Source organism: Zonotrichia leucophrys, unplaced genomic scaffold (assembly GCF_028769735.1).
Source record: "Zonotrichia leucophrys gambelii isolate GWCS_2022_RI unplaced genomic scaffold, RI_Zleu_2.0 Scaffold_103_156682, whole genome shotgun sequence".
NCBI lineage: Eukaryota > Metazoa > Chordata > Aves > Passeriformes > Passerellidae > Zonotrichia > Zonotrichia leucophrys.
The window spans coordinates 22,823-43,292 of record NW_026992308.1 but is presented as its reverse complement, the minus strand read 5'-3'; the positions used below and the strand labels follow the sequence as shown (position 1 = coordinate 43,292).

The following is a 20,470-nucleotide window of genomic DNA, read 5'->3' as shown; positions in this document are numbered from 1 at the left end:
CGATCCCCCCAGCCCTGACAGAGGGGCGTGGCCAACGCGGTGGGCGTGGCCAGCGGTGCTGGGGGCGGGGTTTGGAGGTTGCCCCCGCCCCGTTCGATTGGGGCGTGGCCTCGTGTGGATGGGCGGGGCTTACCTCGCCGTCTACCTGAAGGGGGCGAGGCCTCTCGCAGGTGAGGGCGTGGCCAGCGCGAAGGGGCGTGGCCAAGGCCCGCCATGTTCACGCGGGGGTCCCGGCGGCGGCGATCGGAGCGAGCCGTGAGGGGCGGGGGGACCGGGGGGGTTTTGGGGGGCTCTGGGGGCGCTTTGGGGGCGATTTGGGGAGCCCGAGGGGCTCTGGGTTTTTGGGGTCGCTTTGGAGCAGCTTTGGGGGCGCTTTGGGGGCGTTTTGGGGTTTTGGGGCGCTCATGGGGAGGGGTTCCCTGGGGATTTGGGGGGGGTCTGTGGCTCGGGGGTCTCAAAGGGAGCTCCAGGAAAGAGCTGAGGAGTTAAGGGGGGCTGTAGGGTTGGGGTGGTTGTGGGGTGAATCCCCCCCAGCCGCTGTGAGCCCCCCAACCCCCCTCCCCATTTCTGGGCTTCCCCCCACCCATCCCCGACCCCGTTTTTGGGGTTTCCCCCTGACCCCACGTGTGCCCACCCCCAGACCCCATTTCCGGGGTGACCCCTCCAGCCCCTTCACCCCATTTACTGCGCCCCCTTTTTCCTGCCCAGCCCCCCCCGGACCCCATTTTTGGGCCCCTCAGCCCCCCCAGCCTCAGCATTTTGGGGTGTCCCTGGCACCCCTCCTGGCTGGTTTTGGGGTGTCCCCCCCCCACAGTTTTTGGGGTCCCCCATAACGTGTCCCTGGGATGGGAAGGAGATTTTGGGGTGCCCCCCCCGACCCCCCTGTGCCCCCCAGGCCATTTTGGGGTCCCCCTACTCCCCCGACCCCCCAGTCCATTTTTGGGGTGCACCTGACCCCTCCAGGCTGTTTTTGGGGTCCCCCCTGACCTCCTCTACCCCAGGCCGTTTTTGGGGTCCCCCCCGACTCCCAAGACCATTTTTGGGGTGCCCCTGACCCCCCTGGGATGGGAAGGAGATTTTGAGGTGCCCCCTCCGACCCCCCTGTGCCCCCCAGGCCGTTTTTGGGGTCCCCATGACCCCCCTGTGCCCCCCAGACCGTTTTTGGGGTCCCCCTGACCCCCTCAGTCCGTTTTTGGGGTATCCCTCCTGCCCTGTGCCCCCCAGGCTATTTTGGGGTTCCCCCTGTGCCCCCCTGGGATGGGAGGGGGATTTTGGGGTCCCCCTGTACCCCCTGGGATGGGAGGCGGATTTTGGGGTCTCCCCTGGGATGGGAAGGGGATTTTGGGGTCCCCCTGTGCCCCCCTGGGATGGGAAGGGGATTTTGGGGTCCCCCTTTACCCCCAGACCATTTTTGGGGTGCCCCTGACCCCCTGTTTCCCCAGGCCCAGGACCCCGAGCGGGGCCGGCCGTGCCGGGTGTGCCGGGAGCTGTGCCCGGGCTTCCAGGAGCACCCCTGGAGGTGAGAGCGGATTGGGGGCACCCCGGGGTGGGAGGGGATTTTGGGGTACCCCGGGATGGAATTTTGGGGTGTCCCACATCATCCCCCTTGCATGGGATGGGGGTTTTGGGGTGTCCCCCTGGGTGGGAGGGGAATTGTGGGGTGCCCCATTCCCGGATTTTGGGAAGCCACCGATTATCACATTTTGGGGTCCCTCCATTACCGGATTTTAGAGTGCCCCATTGCTGGATTTTGGGGTGCCCCTGAGCTGGGAGGGGATATTGGGGTGTCCCCATTACCGGATTTTGGGGAGCCTCATTACTGAATTTTGGGGTGCCCCCGATTATCAGATTTTGGGGTGTGCCGTTCCTGGTTTTTGGGGCACCCCATGACCACATTTTGGGGTGTCCCATTACAGATTTTGTGGTGACCCTTCTCAGATTTTGGGTTGCACCCTGACTGTGTTTTGGGGTGCCCCACTACCAAATTTTGGGGTCCCCATGACCAGATTTTAGGGTGTCCCATCCCCAGATTTTGGGGTGCCCCCTGACCATATTTTGGGGCGTCCCATTATCACATTTTGAGGCGCCCCATGATGAATTTTGGGGAGCCCCATCCCCAAATTTTGGGGTGTCCCCTGACCGTATTTCAGGGTGCCCCTTTATGGAATTTAGGGTGTCCTAATTCCTGAATTTCGGGGTGCCCCCTGACCATATTTTGGGGTGCCCCACTACAAAAATTTTAGGGTGTCCCCATGATCAGATTTTAGGGTGCCCCATCCCCAGATTTTGGGGTGTCCCTGACCCTATTTCGGGGTGCCCCCTGACTGAATTTTGGGGTGTCCCATTTTCATATTTTGGGGTCCTACATTCCTGGATTTTGGGGAGCCCCCCGACCATATTTTGAGGTGCTCCCGACCATATTTCGGGGAGTCCCTTCACGGTATCTGGGGTGCCCTATCCACAGATTTTGGGGCATCCCCTGACCGGATTTCGGGGTGCCCCACTACCAAATTTTGGGGTGCCCATGACCAGATTTTGGGGTGCTCCCGGCCCTATTTCGGGGTGCCCCCTGACTGAATTTTGGGGTGTCCCATTATCATATTGTGGGGTCCTACATTCCTGGATTTTGGGGTGCCCATGACCAGATTTTGAGGTGCTCCCGACCATATTTCGGGGAGTCCCTTCACGGTATCTGGGGTGCCCTATCCACAGATTTTGGGGCACCCCCTGACCGTATTTCGGGGTGCCCCATTACCAAATTTTGGGGTGCCCATGACCAGATTTTGGGGTGCTCCCGGCCCTATTTCGGGGTGTTCCTGACCGATTTTTGGGGTGCCCTTTCCCCAGATTTTGGGGTGCTCCCGGCCCTATTTCGGGGTGTCCCTGACCAATTTTTGGGGTGCTCCCGGCCCTATTTCGGGGTGTTCCTGACCGATTTTTGGGGTGCCCTTTCCCCAGATTTTGGGGTGCTCCCGGCCCTATTTCGGGGTGTCCCTGACCGGTTTTTGGGGTGCCCATCCGCAGGAAGCTGTGCCAGCACTGCAAGTGCCCGCGGGGGGAGCACGTGGGGGGCGGGGTGCCCCCGGCCCTGCAGGGGGTCCTGGCCCGGCTGCTCCCCGACTCCCACCCCCCCCCCGGCTCCGAGGACTCGGGGTGCTCGGCCGACGAGTTCGCGTGGGCGCCCCCCGGCCTCAGCCCTGACCAGGTAACGCCCCCGGGACCCCCAAAAACACACCAGGGACCCCCCAAAGAAACACACCAGGGACCCCCCAAAGAAACACACCAGGGACCCCCAAAAAACACACCAGGGACTCCCCAAAGAAACACACCAGGGACCCCGAAAACAACACACCAGGGACCCCCAAAAAAACACACCAGGACCCCCAAAAAAACACACAGATACCCCGAAAACAACACACCAGGGACCCCCAAAACAACACACCAGGGACCCCGAAAACAACACACCAGGGACCCCCAAAAAACACACCAGGACCCGAAAACAACACACCAGGGACCCCCAAAAACACACCAGGGACCCCCCAAAAAATACACCAGGGACCCCGAAAACAACACACCAGGGACCCCCAAAAAAACACACCAGGGACCCCCAAAAACACACCAGGGACCCCGAAAACAACACACCAGGGACCCCCAAAGAAACACACCAGGGACCCCCCAAAGAAACACACCAGGGACCCCCAAAAAAACACACAGGTACCCCGAAAACAACACACCAGGGACCCCCAAAAACACACCAGGGACCCCCAAAACAACACACCAGGGACCCCCAAAAAACACCCTCGAGACCCCCAAACTGCCCCGGGACCCCAAAAACACCCCCTGGGACCCCAAAAACTCCTTAAGGGATGGAGACCCCCATCTGTGACCTCTCACCCCCTGGGACCCCCAAAACCCCTCTGGGACCCCCAAAACCACCCCAGGGATGGAGACCCCCCATCTGTGCTCCCCAAAATGTGCTGACCCCACCCCGGGACCCCAAAACACCCTGAGGGATGGAGACCACCCCCATCTGTGCCCCCACCATCCCCCCAGGACCCCAAAAACACCCCAGGGATGGGGAGCCCCACATCTGTGCCCCCTAAAATGATCAGATTCTCCCTGGGACCCCCAAACCCCTCAAGGGATGGAACACCCCCCCATCCATGTCCCCCAAAATGTTCTGAACCCCTCCCCCCCGGGACCCCAAAACCCCTTGGGACCCCAAAAATCCCCTGAGGGATGGAGACCCCCTGTCTGTGCCCCCCTAAATGTTCTGGCCCCCCATAGAGCCCTGCACAGGCCCCAACCCCCCCCGGGACCCCCCAAAGTCCCCTGAGGGATGGAGAACCCCCCCATCTGTGCTCCCCACCCCCACCGGGACCCCCAAAACCCCCAAGAGATGGAGACCCCCCCATCCATGTCCCCCTAAATTCTGACCCCCCCCAGAACCCCCTGACCCCTGCACAGACCACACATCCCCTGGGATCCCCCCCAATAGAGCCCTGACCCCCCCCAGACCCCTCCTGGGGCTCCCCAGTCCTACCCAGGCCCCGCCCACCCCACAGACCCCTCCCTTGCCTGAGCCAAGCTCCGCCCCCTGCCCAGGCCATGCTATTACAATCAAGCCCCACCCCCCTTCTGAAGCCCCGCCCCTTCTGCAGGAAGCTCCTCTGCGCAGCAGGTCCCACCCTGTTGAGGCCCTGGCCCCATAAGCCCCGCCCCATCTCCCCTCAGGGGTTTCTCACCCCTGCCCTCTGAAGCCCCACCCCCAGTGAAGCCCCAGCCTGTGAAAGCCCCACCCTCCTGTGGGACACGCCCCCTCCAGGCCCCACCCACTGGTGAAGCCCCGCCCAATTTCCCTGCTCAAGATTTTGTCACCTGCCCCACCCTATGGTGAAGCCACACCCCCAATGAGGCCCCAGCCAATCAGCCCCACCCTGCCCAGTCTCACGCACTTAAGCCCCACCCCCTTCCCCAACAGTGACCCTGTGCCTCTCACACCTGTCCCATCAAACCCCGCCCACTGGGCCACACCCCTCCAAGCCCCACCCATAATTGGACACCCCTCTGAAGCCCCACCCATGGCAAACATCTTAGCCCCGCCCTTTTTGTCTCCTGCCCTGCTAAGCCCCGCCCTCTCCAGGTGTCCCAGTACTTTTCCCACATAGCCCCACCCCTTGTGCCACACCCCACTAAGCCCCACCCTGCTAAGCCCCGCCCCACCCAAGTGTGCCCATTCTTTTCGCAGCTCCCGTTACACCCTGCCCCATTAAGCCCCGCCCCCAGGTGTGCCAGTACTTCTCACATTTCCCATCAAGCCCCGCCCCATTAAGCCCCACCCCTTCAGGTGTTCCAGTCCTTTACACTGCTCCCGTTAAGCCCCGCCCCATTAAACCCCACCCCCTGTCCAGGTGTGTCGGTATTTCTTGCTGCTCCCATTAAGCCCCGCCCCCAGGTACCCCGCCCCATTAAGCCCCGCCTCCTGCCCTGGTGTGTCAGTTCTTGCTGCTCACGCTCTGTTAAGCCCCGCCCCCTGTGCAGGTGTGTCAGTATTTCTCACTGCTCCCGTTAAGCCACGCCCTGTTTAGCCCTGCCCCATTAAGCCCCACCCCCTATAGGTGTGTCAGTATTTCTTGCTGCTCCCGTTAAGCCCCGCCCCATTTAGCCCCGCCCACACTAAGCACCGCCCCTTGCCCAGGTGTGTCAGTACTTCTCGCTGCTCCCAGCCCTTTAAGCCCCGCCCCGTTTAACCCCGCCCACGCTAAGCCCCGCCCCTTGCCCAGGTGTGTCATTACTTCTGGCTGCTCCCGGTTAGCCCCTCCCCCATTAAGCCCCGCCCCCAGGTGTGTCAGTACTTCTCACTGCTCCCGCCCCGCTAAGCCCCGCCCCCTGTAGGTGTGTCAGTACTTCTCGCTGCTCCCGTTAAGCCCCGCCCACACTAAGCCCCGCCCCTCAGGTGTGTCAGTACTTCTCGCTGCTCACGCCCCGTTTAAGCCCCGCCCCGTGACCCCGCCCACACTAAGCCCGCCCCCTCAGGTGTGTCAGTACTTCTGGCTGCTCCCGCCCGTTAAGCCCCGCCCATATTAAGCCCCGCCCCTTTCCCCAGGTGTGTCAGTACTTCTGCTGCTCCCGCCCCGTGAAGCCCCGCCCCGTTAGACCCGCCCACACTAAGCCCGCCCCTTGCCCAGGTGTCTCAGTACTTCTTGCTGCCCCCGTTAAGCCCCGCCCCGTTAAGCCCCGTCCCTTCCTCGGTGTGTCAGTACTTCTCGCTGCCCCCGTTAAGCCCCGCCCACATTAAGCCCGCCCCTCAGGTGTGTCAGTACTTCTCGCTGTCCCCGTTAAGCCCCCCACATTAAGCCCCGCCCCATTAAGCCTCGCCCCCTCAGGTGTGTCAGTACTTCTGCTGCTCCCCCGTTAAGCCCCGCCCATATAAGCCCCGCCCCTTCCCCAGGTGTGTCAGTACTTCTGCTGCTCCCGCCCCGCTAAGCCCCGCCCTTCCCCGGTGTGTCAGTACTTCTCGCTGCCCCCGTTAAGCCCCGCCCACACTAAGCCCCGCCCCCTCAGGTGTGTCAGTACTTCTCGCTGCTCCCGTTAAGCCCCGCCCACATTAAGCCCCGCCCACACTAAGCCCCGCCCCCTCAGGTGTGTCAGTACTTCTCGCTGCCCCCGTTAAGCCCCGCCCACACTAAGCCCCGCCCCCTCAGGTGTGTCAGTACTTCTCGCTGCTCCCGCCCGCGCTGGTGCCGCGGCTTCGCAGCCCCGGGGAGCGGCACCGGCTGCGGGAGCTGCTGCGGCAGCTGCCCCCGCACGACCTCGAGGTGAGCGGGAACGGGGGCACCGGGGGGCACCGGGAGGGTCCGGGGGGCGGGTTGGGGGCGTCCTGAGCCGTTTGGAGCTGATTTTGGGGCTTTTTCTGGGGGTTTTAAAGGCAGGTTTGGGGTATTTGGGGCGGTTTTGGGGTGCTACAAAGTGATGTTCGGGGTGGGGTTGTGTGGTACAAAGCGGTTTTGCGGGGTTTTGGGGGAATTTAAGGCAGTTTTGGATGGTACAAAGTGGTTTTTTGGGGGGGGGGTTTGGGGTATTTGGGCAGTTTTACATAGTACAAAGTGGTCTTTAGGGTTTTGGGGAATTTGGGGAAGTTTTGGATGGTACAAAGCGGGTTTTGGGGCATTTTTGAACGGTACAAAGTGGTTTTGGGGGGGTTTAGGGTGGGTTTGGATGGTACAAAGTGGTTTTGGGGGAGGTTTGGGGAATTTGGGGCAGTTTTGGTTGGTATAAAGTGTTTTTTGGGGGGTGGTTGGGGGTATTTGAGGGGATTTTGGATGGTACAAAGTGGTTTTTAGGGGGTTTGGGGGCATTTTTGGACGGTACAAAGTGGTTTTTTGGGCATTTTTGAATGCTACAAAGTAGTTTTGGGGGTATTTGGGAGTGGGTTTGGATGGCACAGAGTGGTTTTGGGGCAGATTTTGGGGTATTTTAGGAGACTTTGGATGGCAGAAAGTGGTTTTTGGGGGGTTTTGGGATGCTCTTAAGTGGGCTTTGGGGGTGCTTAATCTGTGCAGTTTCGGATTGTACAAATGGGTTTTGGGGGGAGTTTGGGGTATTTGGGGTGGTTTTGAAGGGTACAAAGCAGTTTTTGGGGCAGATTTTGGGGTATTTGAGGAGATTTTGGAGGGTACGCAATGGTTTTTGGGGAGGGTTGGATGGTACAAAGCAGTTTTTGGGGGGCTTTATAGGGAATTTGGGGAGATTTTGGATGGTAAAAGTGTTTTTTGGGTGGGGGTTTGGGGTATTTGGAGGGGTTTTGGATGGTACAAAATGGTTTTGGGGGTGTTTGAGGCAGTTTTGGATGGTACAAAGAGGATTTTGGTGAGGGTTTTGGGGAATTTGGGGTGGTTTTGAATGCAACAAAGGGGGTTTTGGTGTATTTGAGGTGGTTTTGGATGGTAGAAAGGGGTTTTTGGGGGGGGTTGGGGCTATTTAGGGGAGTGATTTGGGGTGTTTTGAGCGATTTGGGTTATTTCAGGGTGTTTTGTGATGTTTTATTGTATTTCTGAGTTGTTTTGGGGTGGTCTTGGGTTGTTCTAAGGGATTTTTGGGGTGGTTTTGGGTCTCTCAGGAGTGGTTTTGGGGCAGTTTTGTGTTGTTCAAGGGTGGTTTTAGGGCGGGTTTGGGTTTGAGGGGCTTTTGGGTTGGGTTTGGGTTGTTTGAGGGCATTTTTGGGGTGGATTTCCATTGTTCAAGGGTATTTTTGGAGTGATTTGGGTTGTTCGAGGGTGGTTTTGGGGTGGATTTGGTGTCTCTAGGTAGTGTTGGGATATTTTGGGGGTATTTTGGGGATTTTTGGGGTATTTGAGGTGTTTTGGGTGATTTGGGTTATTTCAGGGTGTTTTGGGATGTTTTGTTGTATTTTTGAGTTGTTTTGGGGTGGTCTTGGGTTGTTCTAAGGCATTTTTGGGGTGGCTTTGGGTTGTTTGAGGGTGTTTTTGGGGCAGTTTTGGGTTCTTCAAGGGTGTTTTTAGGGTGGGGTTGGGTTTGGGTTGTTTGAGGGCATTTTTGGGGTGGATTTCCATTGTTCAAGGGTATTTTTGGAGTGATTTGGGTTGTTCGAGGGTGGTTTTGGGGTGGATTTGGTGTTCCTAGGTAGTTTTGGTGTGGGTTTGGTGTCTCTGGGTAGTGTTGGGATATTTTGGGGGTATTTTGGGGATTTTTGGGTATTTTGGGGTGGTCTGAGGTTCCCCCACCCCTCCCCAGCCCCAGTTTTGCCACGACCTGGACGAGGCCGAGCGTCGGGAGCTGAAACTTTTCGCCCAACGCCGCAAACGGGAGAATTTGGGCCAAGGGAGCGTCCGGGCCCTGCCCCTGACCAGCGAGGGGGCCGTGTGCCAGCAGGTGGGGGCACCCCGAAAACGGGACCCCAAAAATGGGCACCCCAAAATGGGCAGAAAATGGGCACCCCTAAAACGGGACCACAGAAATGACACCCCAAAAACGGGCACACTAAAAATAGCACCCCAAAAATGGGCACACTAAAAATGGGCACTCTAAAACAGCACCCCGAAAACGGGACCCCAAAAATGGGCACTTCAAAATGGGCAGAAAATGGGCACCCCAAAAACGGGACCCCAAAAATGGGCACCCCAAAAATGAGCACCCCCAAAAATGGGCACCCCAAGATGGGCACCCCAAAATGGGCAGAAAATGGGCACCCCAAAAATGGGCACCAGAAAATGGGCACCCCTAAAACGGGACCACAGAAATGGCACCTCTAAAATGAGCACCCCAAAAATGGCAGCCTAAAACAGCACCCTAAAAATGGCACCCCAAAAATGGGCACACTAAAAATGGGCACTCTAAAACAGCACCCCAAAAATGGGACTCCAAAAATGGGCACTCCATAAAGGGGACACTAAAAATGGGTACCCCAAAAAATGAGCAACACAAGAAGGGGACCCCAAAATGGGCGGAAAATGGGCACCCCAAAAATGGCACCTCTAAAATGGGCACCCCTAAAACAGCACCCAAAACGAGACCCAAAAATGGGCACCCCTAAAACGGGACCACAGAAATGACACCTCTAAAATGAGCACCCCAAAAATGGCACCCCAAAAACGGGCACACTAAAATGGGCACACTAAAATGGGGACCCTAAAAATGGCAGCCTAAATGAGCACCAAAACCGGGCACCCCAAAATGAACACCAAAAATGGGCAACCCAAAACCAGCACCTCATAAAATGGGCACACTAAAAATGGCAGCCTAAAACAGCACCCCAAAAAGAGCATCCTAAAAATGGCACCCCAAAATAGGCTGAAAACGGACACCCCAAAAACGGCACCCTAAAAACAGACACCCCAAAAATGGGCAACCCAAAACCAGCACCTCAAAAACGGGCACACTAAAAATGGCAGCCTAAAACAGCACCCTAAAAATGGTGCCCCAAAATGGGCTGAAAACATGCACCACAAAAACGGCACCCCAAAAAGAGCACCCTAAAAATTGCACCACTAAAATGGGACCCCAAAAACGGGCACACTAAAAACAGCACTCCAAAAATGGGTACCCTAAAAATGGCACCCCAAAACGGGTGGAAAACGGGTACCCCAAAAACGGTAGCCTAAAACAGCAACCCAAAAATGAGCACCCCAAAAATGAACACACCAAAAATGAGCACCCCAAAAAAGAGCACCCCCAAAATGGGCAGTCTAAAACTGGGCACACCAAAAATGGCACCTCTAAAATGGGCACCCCAAAAACGGGCACACTAAAAATGGCATCTCTAAAATGAGCACCCTAAAAATGACACCCTGAAAACGGCACCCAAAAGCGGGGGGTGCTGGTTTTGGGGGTTGCACCCCAAAGTCTCAGGGTGCCCCTTGAGCCCCCGTTTGCCTGCAGTGAGGGGGGGTCCTGGCAGTCCCAAAATCACCCTCAGCACCCCATAACCACCCCATAACCATCCATGACTACTCATTGCACCCCAAACCCCCACATACCACCCATAACCACCCATGAACAATATCTGCCCATATCCATCCAATCCACCCAAACACCCAATGAACAATACTGCCCCATATCCACCCACATCCACCCCATAACCACCCATTGCACCCCATAACCACCCATAACCATCCACTGCACCCCATAACCACCACACCCACCCCATAACCACCCAATGAACCAATACTGCCCCATATCCACCCATAACCACCCATAACCATCCACTGCACCCCATAACCACCCCATATCCACCTTCAGCACCCCCTAATCACCCCATGACCACCCCATAACCATCCATAACTACTCATTGCACCCCATATCCACCCATATCCACCCCATAACCATCCATAGCACCCCATATCCACTCATAACCACCCATTGCACCCCCATAATCACCCGTAACCACTCCATAACCACTTATTGCACCCCATAACTACCCATATCCACCCCATAACCACTTATTGCACCCGATATCCACCCCATATCCACCCCATCACCACCCACAACCACCCCATCACCATCCATTGCACACCGTAACCACCCCATAACCACCCACAATCATCCATAACCATCCATAACTACCCACTGCACCCCATAACCACCTCATATCCACTCTATAGCACCCCATAACCACCCCACATCCACCCCATCACCGCCCCATATTCACTCTCAGCACCCCAAACGCAGGGGGTGCCCCATTGTGAGGGTGGAACCCCAAAAAGGGGGGAACGGGGATTGGAATGTTTGTGGGGGTGCCCAAAAATGGTGAAGAAAAGCGCAAAACTGGGGTGGGGGGCTATAACTGGGTGGAAGGGGAGATGCACCTCAAATTCCTGGGGCCCCTGAGCCCTGTGGGGATGGGTAGGGGGCTATAACCGGGCGGTTACACCCCAATTCCCGGTGCCCCCCAGACCCCCTCAGGCTGAGGGGTGGGAGGCTGTAAATGGGGAGGTTACACCCCAGTTCCCGACCCCCTGACCCCCCCAGGCTGAGGGATGGGGGGCTACAATGGGGGGGGGTTAAACCCCAAATTCCCGGCCCCCCCCGACCACCTTAGGTTTATGGGGGGGGGTCTGTACCAGGGAGGGTTGCACCCCAAATTCCAGCCCCCTGACCTGTTTCCCCGCAGTGTGGGGGTGCCCTCCTGACCCCCCCAGGTTTATGGGTGGGGGGCTGTAAAATGGGGCTGCTACACCCCAAATTTCCTGACCCCTGTTCAGGGCACCCCCTGACCCCCCTGTTGTGATGGGTGGGGGGCTGTAACCGAGGGTGTTGTACCCCAAATCCCGGTGCCTCCCCTGACCCCCCCAGGGTTATGGGTGGGGGTCTGTACTGGGGGGTTACAGTACCCCCTGCCCCCCTGTTGTAATGGATGGGGGCTATAACCGGGGGTGTTACCCCAATTCTCGGCACCCCCTGACTCCCCAGCTGAGGGGTGAGAGGCTGTAAATGGGGGGGTTGCACCCCAATTCCTGGTGCCCCCCAGACCCCTGTTGTGATGGGTTGGGGGCTATAACCGGGGTGTTATCCCCCAAATCCCGGTGCCTCCCCTGAGCCCCATTTCCCTGCAGTGAGGGGCCGCCCTGTGACCCCCTCTTTTAAGAGATGGGGGACCATATCCGGGGGTGTTACCCCCCAATTCCGGGCCCCCCCGACCCCCCAGGCTGAGGGGTGGGAGGCTGTAGAATGGGGGCATCACACCCCAAATTCTGTGCCCCCCCTGCCCCCCTGTTGTGATGGATGAGGGGCTGTGAATGGGGGGATCACACCCCGAGTCCGGGCCCCCCCCGACCCCCCAGGCTGATGGGTGGGAGGCTGTAAAATGGGGGTATCACCCCGCAATTCCCAGCCCCATTTCCCCGTGTATCCCTCAGTGTGGGGCCGCCCCCTGACCCCCTGGGCTGAGGGTTTGGGGGCTATAACCGGAGGTGTTACCCCAAATTTCGAGCCCCCCGTTTCCCGTCGTTCCCTCAGTGCGGGGCCGCCTCCTGACCCTGTTGTGATGGGTGAGGGGCTATAACCGGGGTCTCACCCCCCCAGTTCCAGCCCCATTTCCCCGTGTATCCCGCAGTGTGGGGCCGCCCCCTGGCCCCCCCAGGCTGAGGGTTTGGGGGCTGTAACCGGGGCTGTTACCCCAAATTTCGAGCCCCCCGTTTCCCCGTTGCTCCCTCAGTGCGGTGCCGCCGTGCGCGGCGGGGCCCTGGCCCCTGTTGTGATGGATGGGGGGCTGTAACGGGGGGGATCACACCCCAATTCCAGCCCCCCGTTTCCCGTCGTTCCCTCAGTGCGGGGCCGCGCCCTGACCCCCTGTTGTGATGGATGGGGGGGCTATAACCGGGATATCACACCCCAATTCCCCCCCCGTTTCCCCGTTGTTCCCTAGTGCGGGGCCTCGGTGCGCGGCGGGGCCCTGACCCCGTTGTGATGGATGGGGGCTATAACCGGGGATGTTACCCCAAATTTCGGGGTACCCCCTGATCTCACTGTTCCCTCAGTGCGGAGCCGCCGTGCGCGGCGGGGCCCTGGCCGTGTTGTGATGGATGGGGGCTGTAACCGGGGCTGTTACCCCAAATTCCAGCCCCCCGTTTCCCCATTGCTCCCTCAGCGCGGTGCCCCCGTGCGCGGCGGGGCCGTGGCCGTGTTGTGATGGATTGGGGGCTATAACCGGGGATGTTACCCCAAATTTCGGGGTACCCCCTGATCTCACTGTTCCCTCAGTGCGGTGCCGCCGTGCGCGGCGGGGCCGTGGCCGTGTTGTGATGGATGGGGGGCTGTAACAGGGGTATCACACCCCAATTCCCCCCCGTTTCCCGTTTCTCCCTCAGTGCGGGGCCGCGGTGCGCGGTGGGGCCCTGACCCCGTTGTGATGGATGGGGGGCTGTAACAGGGGTATCACACCCCAATTCCCCCCCGTTTCCCGTTTCTCCCTCAGTGCGGAGCCGCCGTGCGCGGTGGGTCTCTGGCCGTGTTCGCGGCGCGGGCCGGGCTCGGGCTGTGCTGGCACCCGCGCTGTTTCCGGTGCCAGCAGTGCCAGCAGCCCCTCGTGGACCTGATCTACTTCTGCCCCGGGGACAGCGGCGGGGCGCGGCTGCTGTGCGGGCGGCACCACGGGGACAGCGTGCGGCACCGGTGCCCCGGCTGCGATGAGGTACGGGGGGTGTGCGGTGCTCAGGGTGGTTATGGGGTGCTCAGGGTGGTTATGGGGCGCTATGGGCACTTATGGGGTGGTAATGAGGTGCTATCAGTGGTTATGGGGTGCTCAGGGTGGTTATGGGGTGCTATGGGCAGTTATGGGGTGGTAATGAGGTGCTATCAGTGGTTATGGGGCGCTCAGGATGGTTATGGGGTGCTCAGGATGGTTATGGGGTGCTCAGGATGGTTATGGGGTGCTCAGTGTGGTTATGGGGTGCTATGGGCAGTTATGGGGTGCTATGGGCAGTTATGGGGTGCTATCAGTGGTTATGGGGTGCTCAGGATGGTTATGAGGTGCTCAGGGTTGTTATGGGGTGGTAATGAGGTGCTATCAGTGGTTATGGGGTGCTCAGGATGGTTATGGGGTGCTCAGGGTGGTTATGGGGTGGTAGTGAGGTGCTATCAGTGGTTATGGGGTGCTCAGGATGGTTATGGGGTGCTCAGGGTGGTTATGGGGTGCTCAGGGTGGTTATGGGGTGCTATGGGCAGTTATGGGGTGGTAGTGAGGTGCTATCAGTGGTTATGGGGTGCTCAGGGTGGTTATGGGGTGCTCAGGGTGGTTATGGGGTGCTATGGGCAGTTATGGGGTGGTAATGAGGTGCTATCAGTGGTTATGGGGTGCTCAGGATGGTTATGGGGTGCTCAGGGTGGTTATGGGTGCTATGGCGGTTATGGGGTGGTAATGAGGTGCTATCAGTGGTTATGGGGTGCTCAGGCTGTGGTTATGGGGTGCTCAGGCTGTGGTTATGGGGTGCTATGGGCAGTTATGGGGTGGCAATGAGGTGCTATCAGTGGTTATGGGGTGCTCAGGGTGGTTATGGGGTGCTATCAGTGGTTATGGGGCGCTCAGGATGGTTTTGGGGGCACCACGGGGACAGTGTGCGGCACCACTGCCCTGGCTGTGATGAGATATGGGGGATATGGGGTGCTCAGTGTGGTTATGGGGTCCTGAGGGTGGTTGTGGGGCGGCACCACTGCTCCGGGTGTGACGAGATACGGGGGATGTGGGGTGAGGATGGGTGGTTATGGGATGAGGATGGGGTGCAATGAGTGGTTATGGGGTGGATATGGGTGGTTTTGGGGTACTGTCAATGATTATGGGGTGGTTATGGAGCACTGGGATGTGGTTATGGGGTGCTCCTGTGGTTATGGGGTGGTTATAGGGTGCTGGGAGCAGTTGTGGGGTGGCTATGGGCTGCTCAGTGTGTTTATGGGGTGCTGGGATGTGATTATGGGGTAGTTATGGGGTGCTCACTGTGGTTATGGGGTGGTTAAGGGGCAGTTATGGGGTGTTCAGTGTGGTTATGGGGTGCTGGGAACAGTTATGGGGTGGTTATGGGGTGCTCAGTGTAGTCATGGGGTGCTGAGGGAGGGTATGGAGTGGTTCTGGGGTGCTGGGAGCAGTTAGGGACGGATATGGGGTGCTGCAGTGCGGTTACGGAGTGGTTATGGGGTGCTCAGTGTGGTTATGGGGTGTTTTTGGGGTGCTATGGGCAGTTTATGAGGTGGTTATGGGGGCTGAGTGTGGTTATGGGGTGCTATGGGCAGTTATGGGGTGGTTTTGGGGTGGTTATGGGGTGGTTTTGGGGTGCTATGGGCAGTTTATGAGGTGGTTATGGGGTGCTCAGTGTGGTTATGGGGTGCTATGGGCAGTTATGGGGTGGTTTTGGGGTGCTATCAGTGGTTATGGGGTGCTATGGGCAGTTTATGAGGTGGTTATGGGGGGCTGAGTGTGGTTATAGGGGGTTATGGGTGCTGGGAGCAGTTATGAGGTGGTTATGGGGTGCTGCAGTGCGGTTACGGAGTGGTTATGGGGTGCTCAGTGTGGTTATGGGGTGCTATGGGCAGTTATGGGGTGGTTTTGGGGTGCTATCAGTGGTTATGGGGTGCTATGGGCAGTTTATGAGGTGGTTATGGGGGGCTCAGTGTGGTTATAGGGGGTTATGGGGTGCTGGGAGCAGTTATGGGGTGGTTATGGGGTGCTCAGTGTGGGTATGGGGCGGCACCATGGGGACAGCATGTGACACCATTGCCCTGGCTGTGACAGGGTGTGGGGGATATGGGGTGGGCATGGGGAATATGGGGTGGTTATGGGGTGCTCATTGTGGATATGGGGTGCTGGGAACAGTTATGGGGTGGGTATGGGGTGTTGGGGTGTGGTTATGGGGTGCTGAGGGTGGTTGTGGGGTGCTGGGAGCAGTTATGGGGTGGTTATCAGGGAATTTTGTGGTGCTGTGGGTGCTTATGGGGTGGTTATGGGGTGCTCTGGGTGGTTTTGGGGGGCCGATGGGTTCTTTGGGTGCTGGGCCGGCCCCCCCTCTCCCCCATCTCCCCTTGGTGCCCCCCAGCTGATTTTTGGGGGGCACTGGGGGGTCTCTTAGGGGGGCTCTGGGGGTCCCAGGGGTCTCTGTGTCCCTGACCCCCCTTTTCCCCCCTCCCCAGCTGATTTTCGGGGGTCCCTGTGCCGAGGCCAGGGGGATTTTGGGGTGGGTCCCTGGGGGTCTCTGTGTCCCTGACCCCCCCATTTCCCCCCCGTTCCCAGCTGATTTTCGGGGGTCCCTGTGCTGAGGCCAGGGGGATTTTGGGGGGTGGGTCCCTGGGGGTCTCTGTGTCCCTGACCCCCCTTTTCCCCCCTCCCCAGCTGATTTTTGGGGGGCTCTGGGGGTCTCTGTGTCCCTGACCCCCCATTTCCCCCCTCCCCAGCTGATTTTTGGGGGGCTCTGGGGTCTCTGTGTCCCTGACCCCCCTTTTCCCCCCTCCCCAGCTGATTTTTGGGGGCTCTGGGGTCTCTGTGTCCCTGACCCCCTTTTCCCCCCTCCCCAGCTGATTTTTGGGGGCTCTGGGGGTCTCTGTGTCCCTGACCCCCCTTTTCCCCCCTCCCCAGCTGATTTTTGGGGGGCTCTGGGGGTCTCTGTGTCCCTGATCCCCCATTTCCCCCCCATTCCCAGCTGATTTTCGGGGGTCCCTGTGCTGAGGCCAGGGGGATTTTGGGGGGGGGTCCCTGGGGGTCTCTGTGTCCCTGACCCCCCATTTCCCCCCCGTTCCCAGCTGATTTTCGGGGGTCCCTGTGCTGAGGCCGGGGGGATTTTGGGGGGGGTCCCTGGGGGTCTCTGTGTCCTTTAACCCCCCTCATTTCCCCATTCCCAGCTGATTTTCGGGGGTCCCTGTGCTGAGGCCAGGGGGATTTTGGGGGCGGGGTCCCTGGGGGTCTGGGCTGTGTCTTTTAACCTCCCCATTTCCCCCTCCCAGCTGATTTTCGGGGTCCTGTGCCAAGGCCAGGGGGATTTTGGGGGGTGGGGTCCCTGGGGTCTCTGTGTCCCTTAACCCCCCTCATTTCCCCCCCATTCCCAGCTGATTTTTGGGGGTCTCTGTGCCGAGGCCAGGGGGATTTTGGGGGGTGGGTCCCTGGGGATCTCTGTGTCCCTGACCCCCCATTTCCCCCTCCCCAGCTGATTTTCGGGGTCCTGTGCCGAGGCCAGGGGATTTTGGGAGGGGGGGTCCCTGGGGGTCTCTGTGTCCCTGACCCCCCATTTCCCCCCCGTTCCCAGCTGATTTTTGGGGGCTCTGGGGTCTCTGTGTCCCTGACCCCCCCATTTCCCCCCCGTTCCCAGCTGATTTTCGGGGGTCCCTGTGCCGAGGCCGGGGGGCGCCGTTGGCACCTGCGCCACCTGCGCTGCCTCGAGTGCGAGGGGGCCCTGGACCCCCAGAGCGTGCCCGGGGGGGAGGGGCAGCCCCTGTGCCCCCCCTGCCGCGCCCGCCGCGCCCACCTGTGCGACACCTGCGGGGACCCCATCGGTGAGGGGCGGGGGGGGCACGGGGGGTCCCTGGGGGGAAGTTTGGGGGGTCCCAAGGGGGACTTGGGGGTCCCCAGGGGGGTTAATGGAGGTCTCCAAGGGGGGTTTGGGGTTGCCAGAGTGGTTTGGGGGTCCTAAGGAGGTCCCAGGGGCAGTTTCAGGGTCTCCATGGGGCATTTGGGGGCACCAGGGGAAGTTTTGTGGGTCCTCAGGGGCAGTTTTGGGGGTCCCAGGAGGTCCTAAAGGGGTCCTTGGAGGGGTTTGGGGGTGTCCAGGGGGTCCTAAAGGGGTCCTTGGAGAGGTTTGGGGGTGTCCAGGGGGTCCTAAAGGGGTCCTTGGAGAGGTTTGGGGGTGTCCAGGAGGTCCTAAAGGGGTCCTTGGAGAGGTTTGGGAGGCCTAGGGGGGTCCTCAGAGGGGTTTGGGGGTCCCTGGGGCAGTTTGGGGCTCCCCAGGGGAAGTTTTGGGGGTCCCTAGCAGGTCGTAGGGGGTTGCCAGCGGCTCCTAAGGGGGTCTCCGGGGCAGTTTGGGGGTCCTTCTGGGGCTTTGGGGTCCCCAGGAGGGTTTATTGGAGACTCCAGGGACAGTTTAGGGGTCCCTGGGGGGGGTGTTGGGGTCCCCAGGGCAGTTTGGGGGTCCTAGGGGGTCCCTGGGGGTGGGTTGGGGTTCCCTGGGTGAAGATTTGGGGGTCCCCGGGGGTTTGGGGTCCCGGGGGGTCCTGAGGGAGTCCCTTGGGGCAATTTGGCAGTTCCGGGGGGGTTTGGGGGTCCCCAGGGGGTCCTAAGGGTGTCCTCGGAGGGGTTTGGGGGTCCCAGGGGGGACTTAGGGGGACTCCAGTGGGGGTTTAGGGGTCCCAGGAGTGGTTTGGGGGTCCCCAGGGGCAGTGTGGGGGTCCCCAGGGAAGTTTTGGGGGTCCCAGGGGGTCCTAAGGGGATTCGGGGGGGGGGGTTGTGGGGGTCCCTCACTGTCCCCATTGTCCCCTGTGTGTCCCCAGGCCTACAGGACCCCCACGTCACCCACAGGGGGCAGCACTGGCACCCCCAGTGTCCCTCACTGTCCCCATTGTCCCCAGTGGGTCCCCAATGTCCCTCACTGTCCCCTGTCTGTCCCCAGAGCTGCAGGACCCCCACGTCACCCACAGGGGGCAGCACTGGCACCCCCTCCCCGGCTGTTTCCGCTGTGCCCCCTGCGGGCGCCCCCTGCTGGGCCGGCCCTTCCTGCCCCGGGGGGGGCAAATCTTCTGCTCCCCCCGCTGTGCCCCCGGCAACGACAAGGACAGCACCGGGAACGGGAACGGCAGTACCCGGAACGGGAACAGCAACAACAGCCCCAACAGCAACAGCCTCGGGCACCGCAGCGCCCCCCGGAGGCGATCCTGGGGAGGGGCACCCCCGGCTGGTGAGACTGGGAGAGGCTGGGGGGCACTGGGAGGGACTGGGGGGGAATGGGGGGGACTGGGAGGGAACTGGGAATGGGAGAGGACTGGGGGGGAACTGGAAGGGACTGGGAGGGCATTGGTGGAGAATGGGGGGGGGGGCAGGAGGGGACTGGGAGGGACTGGGGGAGCACTGAGAGGGTGTGGGGGGGGACAGAGGGCACTGGGGGGGGAACTGGGATGGACTGGGAGGAACTGGAAGGGACTTGGGGGGACACTGGGGAGAACTGGGTGAGCACTGGGGGGAACTGGGAGGGACTGGAGGGCACTGGGGGGGACTGGGATTGTGGGGAACTGGGAGCAGTGGGGGGATTACTGGGAGCCCTGGGGGCAGCACTGGAGAGGCTCACTGGGATGAACTGGGGCTAACTGGGGAGGTTAACTGGGATGAACTGGGGCTAACTGGGGAGGGTAACTGGGATGAACTGGGACTAACTGGGGGGGTTAACTGGGATGAACTGGGGCTAAATGGGGAGGTTAACTGGGATGAACTGGGACTAACTGGGGGGTTAACTGGGGCTAACTGGGGCTAACTGGGGAGGTTAACTGGGATGAACTGGGGCTAACTGGGGAGGTTAACTGGGGTTAATTGTGGCTAACTGGGCTGACCGGCCCCTCCATCGCAGGCTGGCAGCCCCGGTTCCGCCGGGGGGGTCCCAACCGCCACTCCCTGCCCGAGCTGGGGGCCACGCCCCGCCCCTCCCCCCATGGCCCCGCCCCCACCGGCCCCTCCCCCCATGGCCCCTCCCCCACTGGCCCCTCCTCCCACCGCCACTCCCTGCCCGACCTGGGCGCCGGCCCCTCCCCTCCCCCCACCCCCTGTGCCCCCTCCCCTCACCCCTCCAGGCCTGGCCCCTCCCCCCCCCGGGGCTCCCCCCCAGCGCTGCGGAGGGGGAGGGGCCGGGCCCGCCCCCGCTGGCCTTCATCATCATCATCATCATCGTCATCATCGTGGGAGGGGCTATTCCTGGGGGAGCCCATCCCCCTCCCTCCACAGCTCCGCCCCCCCGGGGCCTCCCCGGACCCCCCCCACCAACCCCAGCCCCGCCCCCGGCCCCGCTCCCGGGGCTGCCGCCTGGCCTGACCCTGTGACCTCTGACCTCTGGGTGACCTCTGACCTCTGCCTGCAGCCTCTGATCTCTGTGGGACCTCTGTGATGTCTCTGTGACCCCTGACCTCTCTCTGACCCCTGACCTCTCTGTGACCCCGCTGACCCCTGTGCTGGCCCTCTGACCTCTCTTGGTGGCCCCAACCTCAGGGACCTCCTGGTGACCTCCTGTTGCTGACCTTTGACCTCTGCTCTCCTCTGGGGCCTTTGCTGCTGACCTTTGACCTCTGCCCCCTCAGGGCTCTGCTGACCTTTGACTTCTGTCCCCCCCTCCGGGGCGTGACCTTTGCACTGTGACCCCCGTGGCCGCCTCAGGGACCTCCCGACCCGTGCCCGGTGACCTTTGACCCCTCGAGCACAGTTTTAATAAAGGGGCAGAGCCCCCGTTCGGTTCCCGGTGTCTTTGGAGCCCCGGTGCCGTGGGGAGGGAGGCGCGGCGGGCTC

General features: G+C 60.6%; 1 protein-coding gene across 2 annotated transcripts; it reads left to right on the top strand.

Annotated features, from left to right (window-relative positions):
* The first annotated feature begins 205 nt into the window (after positions 1-205).
* PRICKLE3 (prickle planar cell polarity protein 3) lies at positions 206-20,426 on the top strand. 2 transcript variants are annotated; one of them, XM_064737747.1, is made up of 9 exons: positions 206-255; positions 1,443-1,519; positions 3,025-3,205; positions 6,705-6,818; positions 8,755-8,892; positions 13,433-13,648; positions 17,304-17,487; positions 18,597-18,881; positions 20,266-20,426. In XM_064737747.1, the coding sequence occupies exons 1-9, from the start codon at positions 214-216 to the stop codon at positions 20,274-20,276; spliced, it is 1,248 nt and encodes a 415-aa protein (XP_064593817.1). In that variant the 5' UTR covers positions 206-213; the 3' UTR covers positions 20,277-20,426. The 2 variants fall into 2 exon arrangements, with proteins under 2 accessions (XP_064593817.1, XP_064593818.1); XM_064737748.1 differs by lacking the exon at positions 17,304-17,487.
* Positions 20,427-20,470: the final 44 nt, after the last annotated feature.